Genomic DNA, 17,512 nt, shown 5'->3' with positions numbered 1-17,512 from the left:
GAGATGAGGTCTCGCCAAGTTGCCCAGGTGGGTCTCGAACCCGTGGGCTCAGCAATCCACTCACCTCGGCCTCCCAAAGCGCTGAATCTCAGGCTGAGCCACTGAGCCTGGCCATGCTGTTTTCATTTATTTGAAATTTCTTCTCACGATCAGAGAACTCAGTAACCTAATTTAGGCTGGATGTGGTGGCTCAGACCTATAATCCCAGCACTTTGGGATGCTGAGACAAGAGAATTGCCCGAGTCCACCGGTTTGAGACCAGCCTGGGCTACTTGGTGAGACCTCATCTCTACAATAAGTAAAAAAAAAATTAGCTGGGCGTGGTGGTGCATGCCTGTGGTTCCAGCTACTTGGAAGGCTGAGGTGGAAGAATCCCCTAAGCCCAGCAGGTCAAGGCTGCAGTGGCTGTGAGAGTGCAGTGGCACTCTCCATCCTGGCTCACAGAGGGAGCCTCCAACTCAAAACAAAATAAAATTTGTTCATGTTCACTGGACCTAAATGCCAGATATAGTTCACTCTGAATGACTTTTTAATCTCATGGTAAAATGACAAATATCAAAATCAACTCTGTATTGCATGCCCAAGAGGGAGGTTTGAAAGCCTTTTTTTTTTTTTTGAGCCGGAGTCTCACTCTGTCGCCCACACTGGAGTGCAGTGGCCGCTCCTGGCCCCTGCAGCCTCCACCTGCTGGGCTTCGGCGATCCTTCCACCTCCGCCTTCCGAGTAGCTGGAACTACTGGCGCGCGCTACCACGCCTGGCTAATTTTTTTTTTTGACTTATTGTAGAGATGAGGTCTCGTCAAGTTGCCCAGGTAGGTCTTGAACCTGCGGGCTCAGGCCATCCACTCACCTCGGCCTCCCAAGGCATGGGATTACAGGCTGAGCCACCGAGCCCGGCTTGAAAACCTTAGTTCTCCCATGGCGCAACTGCTCTAGATGGCTCGGGGAACGAGCAGCCGTAAAGACAAGCTGATGTCGTGAAGACAGCTGACAGTGTGGAAAACAATACATGCTAGAAGACTAGTTAGAACACCATCTGGCACGTGGGTACGCAGTCAATAAAGATCATCTATCCAGCCTGTCATCCCAGCACTTTGGGAGGCAGAGGCCAGAGGATGACCTGCGCCCAGGGGTTCGAGACCAGCCTGAGCAACATGGTGAGATCTCGTCTCCACAATAAGTCAAAAAATCAGCCGGGCGTGGTGGCATATGCCTGTGGTTCCACTACTTGGCAGGCTAAAGTGGAAGCATTGCCTGAGCCCAGCAGAGTGAAGCTGCAGTGATTGCGAGCGTGCCATGGCACTCCAGCCTGGGCGACAGAGTGAGACTCCAAGCCAAACAACAACAAGATCAGCTATCAAGATGATTACTGTAACTCTCCTGGCAACTCCTTCTGTCTTGTGTGATCCACCCAGCTCTGTCTCCCGCTAGACCCAGCCTCTTTCAGTGCAGGAACCGTCGTCCATTCAGCTTTGTGTCTCCTACAGCACAAGCATCGACTCGTCGAACTGCTGCAAAGATTCGTGCGAGGAGACAGGCGGTGGAGGAAGGGGCTGGCACTTCCTCGGACCGCCTGGCTTTGGGCCCCAGAGGGTCTAAAGCTCACCGTGTACCCGGTCCCCTCCTTTCCCCTCCTCCTTCCTTTCTCCCCGGAGAAAGGGGGATAAACGAAAAGCCCCCTGTGCCACGATAAGGCATGTGGACTTCGCCCCAGGGAACAAGAGGGGCGTCTGAAAGAGCTTGCGTGGTGGCCTCTGGTTTGCACTTCAGAGGGGCAGCTCGTGCAGGGGGTGAAGAAGGAGTCGAGGGGAAAGCGGGGAAGCCAGGACACAGTAAGGGCCGTGCCAAAGTCCAGGAACCAGGTCAACACGGGAATCCCAGGAATGGGCAGGAAGCGATGGGTGAGCTTCGGACGGACAAGCTGTGGGGGCGCGGAGATGGAGAGGAGCCCGCAGCTGGAACAATCCCGGAGTTTCTAGCTTGGCTGACGGGGAAGCCGGTGCTGTTGGCCGTCCAGGTAGGGAATACGCAAGCGAAGACCCACTTGTGGAAGGGAATCATTATCTCCAGGCCATCCCTGGAAAGGCCACTGTGGTTGCCATATTTATTTTTGTATGTACACATAGTCCATGTAATTCTTGATTCATCTCAAGTCCTTCAGTTCATTATTCACACCTTTTAAATAATACACCTAATAGGGCTTTCCTTTATTTTGTTGAACTGGAAAAAAATTTAACTCTACAATTTATGAAGAAAGACAAAATCTGGGGAGTTTTTAAAAACAATGTTTTCACTAAAATGAAACAACTTATTAAGATACTCAGCCAGGGCCGGGCTCAGTGGCTCAGCCTGTCATCCCAGTGCTTTGGGAGGCTGAGGCGAGTGAATTTCCTGAGCCTGCGGGTTCGAGACCAGCCCAGGCAACTTGGCAAGACCTCGTCTCTACAATAAATCAGAAAATTAACTGGGTGTAGTAGCGTGTGCCTGTAGTTCCGGCTACCCGGAAGGCTGAGGTGGAAGGATCCCCGGAGCCCAGCAGGTCGACGCTGGGATGGCTGTGAGCGTGCCACTGCACTCCAGCCTGGGTGATGGAGTGAGACTCCAACTCAAAAAAAAAAAGATATTCAGTCGGGCGTAATGGCTCACACCTGTGATCACAGACCTCTGGGAGGCTGAAGCAAGAGGATTGCCTGAGCCCACGAGTTCAAGACCAGGCTGGGCCGGGCTCGGTGGCTCAGCCTGTAATCCCAGCACTTTGGGAGACCAAGGTAAGTGGATTGCCTGAGCCCACGGGTTCGAGACTAGCCTGGACAACTTGGCAAGACCTTGTCTCTGCAATAAAAAAAAATTAGCTGGGCACGCCTGTGGTTGCAGCTACTTGGAAGGCTGAGGCGGAAGAATCGCCTGAGCCCAGCAGGTGGAGGCTGCAGTGGCCATGAGCGTGCCACTGTCCTCCAGCCTGGGTGACAGAGTGAGACTCCAACTCAAAAAAAGATATTCATCACCACCACTCCATGGTTCATATTTCCTTTTTTTTCCTGAGGTGGGGTCTCACTCTGTCACCCATGCTGGAGTGCAAGTGGCACAATCACGGCTCACCACACCCTCACCAGAGCTTCAACCTCCCAGGCTCAAGCAATCCCTTCCACCTCGGCCTCCCAAATAGCTAGTTGGGACTACAGGCATGCCCAGCTAATTTTATTTTTTTGTAGAGATAAGGTCTTGCTGTATTGCCTAGGCTGGTCTCAAACTCATGGACTCAAGAAATCCTCTCACCTTGGCCTCCCAAAGTGCGGGATTACAGGCGTCAGCCACCTAGTCTGACCAGGTTCATATTTGTTACCCAGTGTTCAAGAAAACGAGGCCTTTCCTGTAGTTGAGAAGTTATAGGCCGGGCACAGTGGCTCATGCCTATGATCCCAGCACTTTGGGAGGCCGAGATGAGAGAACTGCCTGAGCCCACGTGTTCAAGACCAGCCTGGGCAACTTGGCAAGACCTCATCTCCACATCTTATCAAAAAACTAGCCGGGCTTGTTGGCGCATGCCTGTAGTTCCGTGCTCCTTGGAAGGCTGGGGCAGAAAGACTGCCTGAGCCCAGCGGGTGGAGGCTGTGGTGACCGGGAGCATGCCACTGCACTCCAGCCTGGGCAACACAGTAAGACTCCGACTCAGATGAAAAGTTATCACATGATATCCTTCCTCAGAATCATCTGAGAGAACAGGCATTGTTTGGGCTGGTGATGGTGTGACTTGCAAGGTGATAGCACGAGGCTGTTTCCAGTAGTTGGGAAGCTCAGGACCAGAGTCGCCTGCTTTGGCAACGAGCTTCGTTCCTGGAGACACGGAGAGGACGGAGAGCCATCTGGCTGGGACACTGCTGGACGTGTCTGCCTGAGGCAGAAGGCCGAGCAAGATGGCTCTAAGGCCCCTTTGACTACTTTTTACTAATTGGGCGGAAGAGGACACGGAGCATTGTGGGGGGGCCAATTTGAGGGCAGCACGCTGAGTGTGCATGGGGCGTTGTTGTCACTTTGCAATTTGATATGTGAAAAGAGCAGCAGGAAAGGCGGCTAACGGAATGGAGCGGCCAGCAATACAGGAGGGCCTGGACTGCACAGCGGAGGGGTTCGAATTGCATGCCGGCTGGGCGTGGTGGCTCACGCTAGCCATCCCAGCACTTTGGGAGGCCGAGGTGAGGGGGACTGCCTGAGCCTGTGGGTTCGAGACCAGTCTGGGCAACTTGGCGAGACCTCATCTCTACAATAAATCAAAAAACTAGCCAGGCGTGGTGGTGTGTGCCTGTAGTTCCAGCTACTTGGAAGGCTGAGGCGGAAGGATCGCCGGAGCCCAGCAGGTCGAGGCTGCGGTGGCCGGGAGCGGCCACTGCACTCCAGTCTGGGCGACGGAGTGAGACTCCAACTCAGCAAAAAAAAAGTATGCTGTAAGATAGGGCTGCTGAGTGTCTGAACAAGAAAGTATCAAGTTTTCTTTGGTTTTGTTTTTTGAGCTGGAGTCTCCCTCCGTTGTCCAAGTGGGAGTGCAGTGGCACACTACAGCCACCCCAGCGGGGACCTGCTGGGCTCAGGCGATCCCTCGCTGCAGCCTTCAAGTAGCCGAACTACAGGCGCGCACTACCACGCCCGGCTAATTTTTTGATTTATTGTAGAGACAGGCCTTGCCAAATTACCCGAGCTGGTCTCAAAACCACGGGCTCAGACAATCCACTTGCCTCAGCCTCCCAAAGTGCTGGGATGACAGGATGAGCCACCAAGCCTGGCCTCATGTTTTTTGAAAGAATTTCTTTGAGGGAGAAGCTACTGACACTTTGAAGGAGGGACAAGGTTGGCACAGTGCTTTGGGGAGATAAAACTGAGAGAAAACAGAGCTATCCATCGATCAGAACACTCTAGCGCAGGAAGGAGGCATTAAGGATCTGAACTCTGGGGTCGGCAGCAATGGAAAGAGAGTGAAAGGACCAAGACGGAGTCGATGTACCCAATGTGCAGCCATTTTAACACTGGTTAGTCTTGGCACATTTTCCTAGCAGTTCACTTTAACTTGCACGCTAATCACTCGGCAAGGGCAGAACCAGTTCCTCGGAGGTGGCTTGCTTTACAAGTTCCCCGCTTGCTTTGTGAACAAGCCACCCTCATCGGCCCTTCATGACACAGACCCCCACCAACGTGGCAGCGGTCCTGTGGCTGGCCCACCCATCTGCCCGCCATGTCCATCCCTGTCCTCTTCGGGCTGACTTGAGGCAGCCCGCCCCTACCGAAGGGAAGGTTTCGAAGCACTCGGCCTCAAGCAGCCATTCTGCCACGCTTTGGTTAAGCCCTTATGTGGCTGGGTCACAATGCCCTAAGCTTTGGCCCCCTCCCACACCCAAGGAAGCAAATCTCCCCTTTTTTTTTTTTTTTGAGTCGGAGTCTCAATCTGTCAGCCAGACTGGAGTGCAGTGGCCGCTCCCGGCCACCGCAGCCTCGACCTGCTGGGCTCTGGCGATCCTTCCGCTTCAGCCTTCCGAGTAGCCAGAACTACAGGCGCGTGCTGCCATGCCCGGTACTGATTTATTGCAGAGATGCAGTCTCGCCAAGTGGCCCAGGCAGGTCTCGAACCTGTGGGCTCAGGCAATCCACTCGCCTCGGCTTCCCAAAGGCGCGGGATTACAGGCTGAGCTACTGAGCCCGGCTCTCTCACTTTCTAAATAAACGGCATCTTCCACCCTAACTTAAGTGCAATTCCTCGCACTCTTCGCGCGGCCCCAGATCGCACCTCTCCCCGGCCACCCCGGCGGGTCTGACCTAATGCGGAGGCCCCACTACGGTTCTGACCCAACACGGGAACTGCCAGGCAACTGTGGACTGCTAGCAGGCAGGACAGCCACGCAGATGAGATGCCCTCTTCACACGTGCCTCCCGCCTCAGGCCCAAGCCTCGGAGGCCACGGGGTCCGGCCTCCCAACAGCAGAGCCACCCCGGAAAGGTCTTCCACCCTCAGATCTCATTGTCACGTGTCACAACTGTCTCTTCGGACGGAGACACGACTGCCACCTCCTCACAGACAAGTTGTTGTGAGGATCAGACAACTTAACATATGAAAGCCAATTGGAAAGGGGCAGGGAAGGCTGGCACAAACTATGTGGTGCGTGTCAGCCACAGCTGCCATCACTGGGAAACCCCACCTCCTCCTGGAACAACTTGTTTCCACTCCATGCCTGCTAAGCCTGTCCAGAACTTGATGCAGGCTAGATGGAGGAGGAAGTGCACAATCAAAGAAAGCTCTTGAGGTGGGGGCAACCAATGAGAAAGACGCGTCTGGCAGGAGACATGACTTCAAAATCCTGATGTAAAGGCTCTGCAGTCAGCAGGACATGGTGGCTCACGCCTATAATCCCAGCACTTTGGGAGGCTCAACTCAGGGGTTCGAGACCAGCCTGAGCAACATGGCAAGGCCTCCACAACACATAAAACAACCAACCGGGTGTGGTGGCACACGCCTGTGGCTCCAGCTTCTTGGAAGGCGGAGGCGGAAGGATCGCCTGAGCCCGGCGGGTCGAGGCTGTGATGGCTGTGAGCAGTGCCACTGCACTCCAGCCTGGGCAAGAGTGAGACTCCAACTCAGAAAAAAAGGCTCTGCAGTCTGCTGGAAACCCGACTGGAGACCGGGAGAGAGATTAGTACCACACCTGTAGATTCAAAACTCATTTGCATACAGGTGACAGCTGAAGCCTTGAGAGTAAAGGAGTTCCGAAAATAGCCTGTATAAAGAGACAGGCTGATATCATGACTGAACACGGGAGTGGCCAGTTAGGAGCTGAGCAAAGAACCATCACGGGAAACAGGATCTACAGAATCCGGTGAAAAAAATGCTAAAGCAGTTTCAGAGTCGTTTTTTAAAAAATGCAGTTTTCACGCAATGGTCCTGGTAACTCTCAGTCCCTCAGATGCTCTCAAGGGGTCACCACACCGCCCTCTGGAGGCGCTTCTCAGCAGTTCGGCACCCGAGCGGAGGGGCTGGTCCTGTTCACTGCTCAGTGCCTGCTCACTGCTGTACCTGCTGGGGGTCTTTTGCAGAGCTCTCCACAAGCCTCCGCGTAAGCAGCTCCGCTCAAGGTTCACCTCGGACTGTCCTGCCTGAAGCCTCCTCTCCTTTACCGCATCCAGTTCAAGTTTCTCTCCTAGGATTTTTCTCTAAGAATCCCATTACTATTTCTTCCTTCTGGGTGCACGCTTAGACTCTTTCCCCAGACATGACTACAGAGGTCTGATTTGAGGCTTAGAAACCTCCACTACTAATGAGCAACCTGCTTTTTCTTTTGGGTTGGAGTCTCACTCCAGCGCCCAGGCTGGAGTGCAGCGGCACTCACGGCCACCCCTGCATTGACCTGCTGGGCTCTGGCGATCCTTCTGCCTCAGCCTTCCAAGTAGCCGGAACTACAGATGTGCGCAACCACGCACTAGTTGTTTTTTTTTTAATTGTAGAGATGAGGTCTCACCAAGTTGCCCTGACTGATCTCGAACCCGCAGGCTCAGGCAATCCACTCGCCTTGGCTTCCCAAAGTGCTGGGGTGACAGGTTGAGCCAAGCCCAGCCCGGCCTGCTGATTCCAATATGGACAGTTCCTGAGCTGCACTTTGAGAAACAAAGTCAATGTGCAAGTAGGCAGCATAGGCTAAAGAGTAAAAATGATCAGTTTCATTTAGTTTTGTGAAGCTAAAAACATATATTAGGTGGTCAATCACAATATATAATATGTAATCACAGTTCCAAACATTTCCTTAACTTCTCCACATCTTCATCCCAGCCTCCTCCGTGGCTGCAACACACTCCCACGCATGGCCAAACCAAGAAAGCTGTTTGCCCCACTGCCAGCCAACCCCCAGATGCTCTCCTGTCAAGGACCCACACCCCACAGGACCTTTCCCGTCCGGGCTGCTGGTCCTAAGCACTGTGCTACACGGCAGGATCTGCAGCTCACACACTCCCGAGTGTGGGCCTGAAGGTGGGAGCAGGAATGCCTGTGTCGTGATTTGGAGACCGTCTGCAGCAGCGTCTAGAGGAGTCTGATGGGGATCTGAGGGAAGGGGGAATGGAATCTCGTGTTAATGGCTGGAAGAGAAAAGCCCATCTACAAAGAGATCTCAAAGGTTAGGTTTCAGATTCCATCTGCAGTCACTCACGTATCCCGTCTTAACTGAAATGGATCTGGCCCCTGCACAAAACCACATCGCTCCTGAAAAACGAGTCTGTTTAATAGTGCACTTCACGTATGCCACAGGAGTAGCAGGGCTGGGAAAAGACCATGGAAGACCATCCTTCCGGCTGGGGAAACTCAAGGTGCTCCGTTCTAACTCAGCAAGGAGCTCTCTGCAGCCTCAGGACACAGCCTTCCTCCTCTGCTTGCTCTAATCCCCAGCTGCTGAGTCAGAGGTGGAGTCAGGAGCAGTCTGGCTGCTGGGGCCAGCTGCCAGAGGAGACATGAGGGCAGGGCAAGCAGGCTGAGCTTTCTGGAAGCACCCTTGGTAAGCAGGGCTTTAGATAAGCTCACTTTTAATCACAGGAATGGGCAGAGGGAAAGAAGAGAGGACAGGAACCAGAGGCCAACACTAGATGCTTCTGATCCTCTCAGGTGACTCGCTGCTGGGGTGGCTTTCTCTGTCGGCCCCATTACAACAGGGGAGGGGAGGGGTCTGCCTGCAACATGGCCAGGCTGCTCTTGGAAATACGGCCTTGTCACTCTAAAGACCCCAAAGGACACAGTCATCACAGAAAATCTTTTGGGGGCCTTTTCTCCCTCAATAAAATAATAAATCTCCCAGCACCCGATTTCCATCATTAAATCATGAAACACAACAGTATGTTATGTATCAAAACTTAAAACTGGACAAGGTGCAGTGATTTTGAAATACAGCCTCCATCTCTCCTCTCTAGCAAGCAACAGGGGCAAGAACATCCCGCCACTTTCTGTGCTGACTACACTGACTCCAACTAGGGGAATCCTTGCAATTCTGTCCCTACTGTGCTTCCATCCCCGTCTTGGGAAGCCTCCTCTGCTGTGAGAAAAATGCTTTAGTGCAAACTCCCTTCCAAAATGGGGTGACTGACTCCAGGGCTCCCAGAGCTGCCTTCTACTATGCCCAGCATTTGATCGGCTGCTGGCCTCACCGTTTTCCAGTGCTGGTTTGATTCCTGGGGAAATACACTAGGTTGCCGATCACTGTGAAGGATGATTTGCCCAACTTCCCCCATTCTCTCAGGTGAAAGGTCTGAGTTGGAAGGGACACAGCCTAAGCGGCTCATATTATGCAGTAAGGCAAGAGCTCGAGACTCGAGGCGTGCGGAAAACAGGCGTCTGGTTCCCTCACGTAGACCCTCTGGTATTTAACTCTGCAGTAACTCTGAGAGAACTTTTGCTCAAACCCATTACGTTCAAGGGCTTCTCTCCAGTGTGGATTCTCTGGTGGCGAACAAGAGCTGAGCTGTACCTGAAGGCTTTCCCACACTCACTACATTCATAGGGGTTCTCCCCTGTGTGGATTCGCTGATGCTGAATAAGGCCTGAGCTATAGGTAAACTTTCCTCCACATTCCATACATTCGTAGGGCTTCTCTCCAGTGTGGATTCTCTGGTGCTGGTAGAGGTGTGAGCTCTGGCTGAAGGCCTTCCCACACTCGTTACATTCATAGGGTTTCTCCCCAGTGTGGATTCGCTGATGGTGAATAAGGGTGGAGCTCCTGCTGAAGGCCTTGCCGCATTCATTACAGGCATAGGGTTTCTCCCCAGTGTGGATTCTCTGATGGTGAGTCAGGGTGGAGCTCCAGCTGAAGGTTTTCCCACACTCGTTACATTCGTAAGGTTTCTCCCCGGTGTGGATCCTCCGATGTAGAATGAGAGCAGAGCTACAACTGAAGGTCTTCCCACAATCGTTACATTCATAAGGTTTCTCCCCAGTGTGGATTCTCTGATGCTGGATAAGATGTGAGCTCTGGCTGAAGGCTTTCCCACATTCACTACATTCATAGGGTTTTTCCCCAGTGTGGATTCGTTGATGTTGAATAAGGTCTGAAGTTCGATTAAAGCTCTTGTTACATTCATCACACTTATGGGGTCTGTCTCCCACAGGAAGTCTCTGATGTGAGATAAGATTGGAACTCACAGTAAAGCCGTTCCCCAAATCATTATACATCTCACTTCTTTCTCCAGTGGGGGTTAACTTTTTCTCAATTGTCACTTGACCAAAATCTTGCATTCTTCTATTCAATCTTTCTCCAGAGGAGTTCCCCAGCTGCCTCTTTAGACTGACTTCTTGTTCATAGGCTTCTTTACACTTAAGACCCTGAGAAATATCCTTTTGGAATCTTCCTAATAGCACCCCATGTGGTCCTGTATCTTCAGAAATTTCCTGATCATTCTCAGTTCTGGTCTCACCATCTGGCACAATAAAAAAAATGCAAATGTCACTTGTGCCTTATGGAAGAATGAAATCAGAGCACAGGATAATCACATGACTGATATTTATAGAGCTGAAAACACATGCCTTTCACATGCCTGTACAGAGGCCTGCCCTATGTGTGTAGCTATGGCAAAATAAGGTAAATGGCTAAGGAGACAGGAAGTGAATGAAGCAGAAAGCAAATCAAGGAGAGCTCGAAGTATAAAGAAAGCTGAATATGTAAGGGAGGATGGATCAAGCAGAGAGATAGAGAACCAAAGTTAGAAGAAGGTCATATTTCTCTTTTTTTTTTTTTGAGTTGGAGTCTCACTGTGTCACCCAAGCTAGAGTGCAATGGCACGCACATGGCCACCGCAGCCTCGACCTGCTGGACTCAGGAAGTCCTTACCACAGCCTTCTAAGTAACTGGAACTACAGGCATGTGCCACCATACCCAGTCTATTTTTTTACTTATTGTAGAGATGAGGTCGCACCAAGTTGCCCAGGCTGGTCTCAAACCCCTGGGTTCACGTAATCCTCTTGCCTTTGCCTCCCAAAATGCTGGGATTAGGGACATGAGCCACAGTGCCCAGAAGGTCGTATTTCTTAACAAAGTGACAAAGTGTTCAGAGAGGTCAGGGACTGTAGCTATAACTGGGAGATGGTGACTACAAGAAAGGGAGAGCAAATCCAGGAAACCAAACACAGACAGCTGGTGAGGAAAGTAGGGAAGGGTGGGAAGAAACAGCAACAGATTGGGAAGGCGCAAGGATGAGGACACTAGTGACCCAATGGCCCCGTGAGAAGAACAATCGTGCATCATCATACCACATAAGCCAGTCCCACGGAAACAGTCAAGACAGAGTTTAGTCTGCCTCTGGGCCCTATGCCTAGAAGGCTATGCAAACAATCTCAGTGTTTGACTTCTCTATTTTCGCTACTTCAGTTTCTGAAGGGAACTTTAGGCACAGAGGATAAGCATAAAGGGTCCAGAGTGTTGGTGTTTTTACTTTCTTCATATTTTATTTTATTTATTTTATTTTTTTTGAGTTGGAGTCTCACTCTGTCGCCCAGACTGGAGTGCAGTGGCCGCTCCCAGTCACCACAGCCTCGAACTGCTGGGCTCCGGCAATCCTTCCGCCTCAGCCTTCCAAGTAGCCGGAATTACAAGCATGCGATACCACGCCCAGCTGATTTTTTGATTTATTGTAGAGATGAGGTCTCGCTGCCCAGGCGGGTCTCGAACCCGCGGGCTCAGACAATCCACTCACCTCAGCCTCCCAAAGGTGCGGGATTACAGGCTGAGCCACTGAGCCCGGCTACTTTCTTCATATTTTAAAAAGCAAAGACAGGGTGATGAGTTTTGGGGGCAGGAACAGCTGTTTCTCCATCACCTGAACAGGTACCTCTCTGTTCCCAGTTTCCTTTTAACCTAGGAACCTCAGCTCTTCCTCTCACTCCAGCCAAGAGATCGTGTCAGGACTTAGAAATGGGAGCCCTGCTCACAGGGCAAGGCATGGGGCAAGGAGGTCTGGCCTGCTCACACTGAGAGGTCCCAGAGCTCAGTCTCAGGCCCAGAATCTGCAAGGGACAGAAAAGAAATGTACAGAGAGGTCTCAAATGGGAGTTAGGAAGATCCTGGCACTGCTCAGGAAAATGTGCTCATTAAGAGTAGGGTGAAGGCCAGGCACAGTGGTTTACGCCTGTAATCCCAGCACTTTGGGAGGCCGAGGTGAGAGGACTACCTGAGCTCCCGGGTTCCAGACCAGCCTAGACAACTTGGCGAGAGCTCATCTCTACAATAAATCAAAAAATTAGCCAGGCATGGTGGTACAGCCTGTAGATACAGCTACTTGGAAGACTGAGGCGAAAGATCACCTAAGACCAGTAGGTCGAGGCTGCAGTGGCCGTGAGTGTGCCACTGCGCTCCAGCCTGGGCAACAGAGCGAGACTCTGACTCAAAAAAAGAAAAGAAAAAAAAAAGAGTACGGTGAGAGACAAGCAGCAGTCTACATCCTAAAGTTTAAGCAACTAATTTCTCCATACAACAAGTTAAAGTTTCCATAAGAGCAGCAGGTGCGCTGGGCCCTGACCAACGCACTCGGTCGCTAGAGGAAACCCAGCAGAGATGGATGGGCAGGAGGCAGACGGAGGCCCAGAAAGTCCACTTGGGCACAGAGCAGCACCTCCCGGGTCCCAACACACTACTTCTGCAAAAAAGATCTGGGTTATACATTGAGTCCTGACAATAACGTGCAAGAAGTACCAAAATTAAAGACCGAGGCTTGAGTTTCGCCCCCACCAATTCAAGGCTCCTGAAGAAAGCAATGAGACTGAGACCTCTGACCTCACTTTCACTTTCTTCATGTGAACGAGGATAATACTAACTACCTCCATGACTGTATTACTGCAACGAGTAAGCGAAAGAATATATATGAAAACTCTTCATAAGCTGCAAATTTACTGTATAAAGATGAGTTACAATTATTATGTTATTAGAATTTTCTGAAACTAGGTGAATCCTCAGCAAACTGTTTTCAGCGACTACGTTGTTACTAGCAAACAAAGAAGCAAAAAACAACAGGGAGTTTTGTTCTACCCAGTGAGAACACGTTGCCATAATTCTCCAGCATCACGTCCCTGTAGAGGTCCCTCTGAGCAGGTTCCAAACGCTTCCACTCCTTCCGGATGAAGTAAACAGCAACATCTTCAAATGTCACCAACTCCTGAAACAACACGTTCTGGCATGCAATTTCAGGGGAAGGGATGGGGTGGGTAGCACCAAGAAACACACACAGAAACTCAGGATACGGCTGAATAATGCGTCTTTGATTTGAGAAGTGGGGAATGGTCAGGGCCCAGGGGTTAGGGTTCTGAATGGGACGTCATTGCACAACAGGGAAGAAAAAGGATGAAGGGAACGGCAGCTTACCTGGGACTTGGCCTTTAGGAGTGCAGCTGCCAACATTTCACCTCCTAAGCTGTCCTTATCTGAAAAGCCAGGAACTTTTGAAGAAGGAAGTGCTAAAAGGCAATAAAAGAGCCAGAAGTGAATCCATCTGCTTTCTGGCCTCCAGACCCACTGACTGCCCAACCCACAGAAAGCTCAGGATACACAGGGTCCTGGTACAAGCTGGGACCCACTCCCTCCTGTTTCTAAGTTCGGTTCCTCTGCAGCTACTAAAGGTACGTACAACAACAGAGGGACATTCTGGGTGGGTCCATCCTACCTGAACAGAGACAGCCAAAAGCCTGGTAATTCTTGGTCTCCAATCTGCTCCAGGTCTCTTCTGCCAGTTATTCTCTTAGTGAAATTGCTCAGTCCTAGCCTTAATGATTACTGTATTCTTGTCCATTCACTCAAGTTTGACAGGTAATCTGGCTCATGTCCTTTCCATTATCCTTCCAACATCTCTGAACCCAAACTCTTGCATGAAGGTTTTTTTTTTAAAGCTATTTTTTTCAGACAGGGTTTCACTACGTTACCATGGCTATTCTTAGGCTCAAGCGATCCTCCTGCCTCAGTGTCCTGAGTAGCTGGGATTACAGACACAAGCCACCATACTCAGCATGAAGTTCTCAGACCGGAGCAAAACCAGCAGCCTCATCCTAGTCCTGACTAAAAACATAGTGCTTCTCCTTTTTTTCCACCCTCAGATCAAATCTATATACTATTAATGTTTCCTGTTTCTGTGTGATCAATTGACTTTTTTATTTCTTTTGTAAAAAGTTTTTTGTTTTTAAGATACAGGGTCTCAGTGTGTTGCCCAGGCTGAAGTGCAGTGGCACGATCATGGTTCACTGCAGCCTCAAACTCCTGGGGGTCAAGCAATATTCCCACCTCAGCCTCCCAAAGTGTTGGGATTACAGAAGTGAGCCACCTTGCCTGGGCTTGTCTTTTTTTTTTTTGGAGACAAGGTCGCACTATGTCACCTAAGCTGGAGTGCAGTGGCATCATCATAGTTCACTGCAGCCTTGAACTCCTGGGCTCAAGGGATCCTCCTGCCTCAGCCTCCCAAGTAGCTGAAACTACAGACATACACCCAGCTAATTTTTAAAATTTATTTGTAAGCCGGGATCGGTGGCTCAGCCTGTAATCCCGCACCTTTGGGAGGCTGAGGTGAGTGGATTGCCTGAGCCCGCGGGTTCGAGACCCACCTGGGCAGGCGAGACCTCATCTCTACAATAAATCAAAAAAATAATTAGTCGGGCGTGGTAGCGCGCGCCTGTAATACCGGCTACTTGGAAGGCTGAGGCGGAAGGATCACCAGAGCACAGCAGGTCGAGGCTGCGGGGGCCGGGCACGGCCACTGCACTCCAGTCTGGGCAACAGAGTGAGACTTCAACTCAAAAAAAAAAAAAAATTTATTTGTAGAGACTGGGATCTTGCTGTGTGGCACAGGCTGGTCTCAAACTCCTTGTCTCAAACAATCCTCAGCCTCAGCCTCTCAAAGTGCTGAGATTATAGGTATGAGCCACTGCACCCAACCCTGGTCCTGTACAAATTTGTCTCTTAGAGATTCGAATGTCCCACAGAAACTCGATCTAGTGAATCAACCAAACAAAAAGTCCTTAAATGCTTTTTCCTGGTAAGCATGGGAAGAACACCCATTAGGACTGATACTAGCTCCGAAGTCAGTGGTACAGTCTATGAAAGCAAGATATATTTTAGTGGCTTTCTATTAATTTTATCCTTTTGCTTTTGGCTACAAAATGATTCCCAATTGCTTCCTCTAAGAACATGCTCCAAACTGCCTATGAAGTCAGTTGTACAGAGTGGCTGAAAAATGGAATTCAGCGATTGTCAGTTTTCTAATCACACACGAGGTACTCACAAAAATGTGAGTCACACACAAGGTACTCTTCAGAAATGTCTTTGTGCTGGGAAGGGGTGGGGCATGCACCTGTGGTCCCAGCTACTCTGAAGGATGAGGTGGGAGGATCACTTGAGCCCAGGAGTTCAAGACCAGCCAGGGCGACACAGCGAGACCCTGTTTCTAAAATAGATTTTAAAAGAAAAAAATGCCCCAGTTATAAAACTTATCAAGCACTTTGTTAATTACTGGTTCCAGTCAGCCTTCCCCACTAGTGAATAGCCAGGAGAGTGCTTTATTTACATCTAGATTCTAGTAGTTAGCCTAGTACCTGATGACTGAGAGGTTTCAACAGATGACTGCTGAATGACTGAATAAAATAACGAATGAACCCCTGTTCCTCACCACTCTCAAGCAGAGCCTGAGGTTCCTGAGATACACGGTCAGCCTGAGTTTCCATAGGTAGGGCTAGATGCTCCAGTCTCTGGTCTCCTAGCTGCAGATGCAACAGGAAAAAGGGTTTGAATGAAAATGAGGAAGCGCCCTGCAGAAGCAAAGAGCTCAAAGACAATTCAAAAACACCTCCTGAATAAGAAAGCGATGAACCAGCATTTCAGTTAGTACCCAAAAACAGCCAGAGGAAATGCAGCAACTGGGATGTGTCTTCTAGATAGATTCCTGTAACGAGGCGACGATCAGAAAAAGGGCCCAAACTTCTCAACAATATTCCACCCTTTGCTCCCCGCACACACTTTGAGTAATATTTGTAACAACAAAAAAGTTGGTTTATATATTCATCAGGATAAAAAGACTAGTCCCAGTTGCTGTGCTTCCTCTTATGAAGAAGGCTGTAGCCTTTTTATCTCTGTTTTCTTATAACACGCTGCCTTGAATCAGAATGTAAGTCCCTGAAGCAGGGACAAATATTTTTTTAAAAAAAATACGAGCCGGGCTCAGTCAGTGGCTCAGCCTGTAATCCTGCGCTTTGAGAGGCCGAGGTGAGTGGATTGCCTGAGCCCGCGGGTTCGAGACCCACCTGGGCAACTTGGCGAGACCTCGTCTCCACAATAAATCAAAAATTAGCCGGGTGTGGTAGCGCGCGTCTGTAGTTCCAGCTACTTGGAAGGCTGAGGCAGAAGGATGGCCAGAGCCCAGCAAGTCAAGACTGTGGTGAGCGGGAACATGCCACTGCACTCCAGTCTGGGCGACAGAGTGAGACTCCAACTCAAAAAAAAAAAAGAAAAAATACAATCCTTTATTATTCTGCTCAACTCTGTCTCAGAGCCAGCCATCCATTTTTCTTATCAACCACCTTTACAATTTCCAGAACTATTTATGAGCATAAGCCCTAACAAATCAGTTCTCGGTACAAACTCTCCTTGAAAAGGAAGCCAAAGACTCAGAGAACAAGGCAGTGTTCCTTCCTCACAGCTGGGTTCAGCAAAGCTAGAGTTCAAAGGCATGTTGTTGAGAACAAGTCCCCAGTGTCTGGGTCAGTAAACAAAGATTCTCATGGAAAGACAACTCCCCATTGTGCCCCAGCTTCAGGTCCAGGCAGCGCCCCTCCCCAGCCCGGCTGCCCACCCCACTGCCTAGAACTGCTCCTGGGGACTGAGAAAGATGACCTGGAAATGAGAGCAAGCCATAGAAAGCGTTACCTGCTGGCTCCTTTCCTTCCTTCCTTAAAAGTTAGTCCTAGCAGGCCAAAGTAGCAATTACTGGGAATATGGCAGCCTCTGTTCAAGTTCCTGGGAATTCTGATTTTGATGAACACCGGTGCTCTCTGATTAACGGAAAAAAGGAATTGAACAAATTCATGTAAACTTCGTTTCTACCCTAAATATTTAGAGAGAGAAGAGAGAATACCGATTAAGACCACCACAACAGATATTTACCCTGCACCCCAGGAGAGAGGTGACAGGGAAATTCAAGTTCTGGGAGTCAGTCACCACCCACTCTCAACTGTCAGCTAACTCCACTGCACTCTCCACTCCTTCAGCAGGGAGTCTGTTCCACGAGGCCGGGCTGAGCCATTAGAGGCCTTCAAGTGGTAAACTGAAACTCTATCTCCTTGACCCTTCACCTCCCAGAGACCTGGTGCCCTAAGGAGCTTCAATGACAGAATCTTCTCCTTCCACATGACTGTTCACCAAACGCTTCTTTTTTTTGAGTCTGAGTCTCACTCCGTCGCCCAGGCTGAGGGCAGGGGCTCGCTCCCGGCCACCGCAGCCGTGACCTGCTGGGCTCCGGCGCTCCCTCCGCCCCA

The 17,512-nt window shown here is 50.5% G+C and overlaps 1 protein-coding gene across 3 annotated transcripts in view; it reads right to left on the bottom strand.

The window, feature by feature from the left end:
- Nucleotides 1-15,784, bottom strand: part of ZNF3 (zinc finger protein 3) — a 25,658-nt gene extending 9,874 nt beyond the window's left edge. Inside the window, exons 1-5 of one of the 3 annotated variants that reach the window (XM_008057540.2) lie at nucleotides 15,652-15,784; nucleotides 13,365-13,456; nucleotides 13,032-13,158; nucleotides 9,166-10,431; nucleotides 7,681-8,074 (exon numbers count right to left, since the gene is read on the bottom strand). In XM_008057540.2, coding sequence (XP_008055731.1) covers nucleotides 9,362-10,431; nucleotides 13,032-13,158; nucleotides 13,365-13,456; nucleotides 15,652-15,706 — 1,344 coding nt within the window. In that variant the 5' untranslated portion in view covers nucleotides 15,707-15,784 and the 3' untranslated portion in view covers nucleotides 7,681-8,074; nucleotides 9,166-9,361. Of the gene's footprint in view, nucleotides 1-7,680; nucleotides 8,075-9,165; nucleotides 10,432-13,031; nucleotides 13,159-13,364; nucleotides 13,457-15,651 lie in introns of those variants that run through there. The other 2 variants (XM_021712076.1, XM_008057541.2) reach the window with 2 other exon arrangements.
- Nucleotides 15,785-17,512: the final 1,728 nt, after the last annotated feature.

Source organism: Carlito syrichta, unplaced genomic scaffold (genome assembly GCF_000164805.1).
Source record: "Carlito syrichta isolate Samal-C Ts95f unplaced genomic scaffold, Tarsius_syrichta-2.0.1 Scaffold303048, whole genome shotgun sequence".
Classification (NCBI taxonomy): Eukaryota; Metazoa; Chordata; class Mammalia; order Primates; family Tarsiidae; genus Carlito; species Carlito syrichta.
The sequence above is the reverse complement of the archived record's forward strand: the minus strand, read 5'-3'. Positions and strand labels throughout refer to the sequence as shown.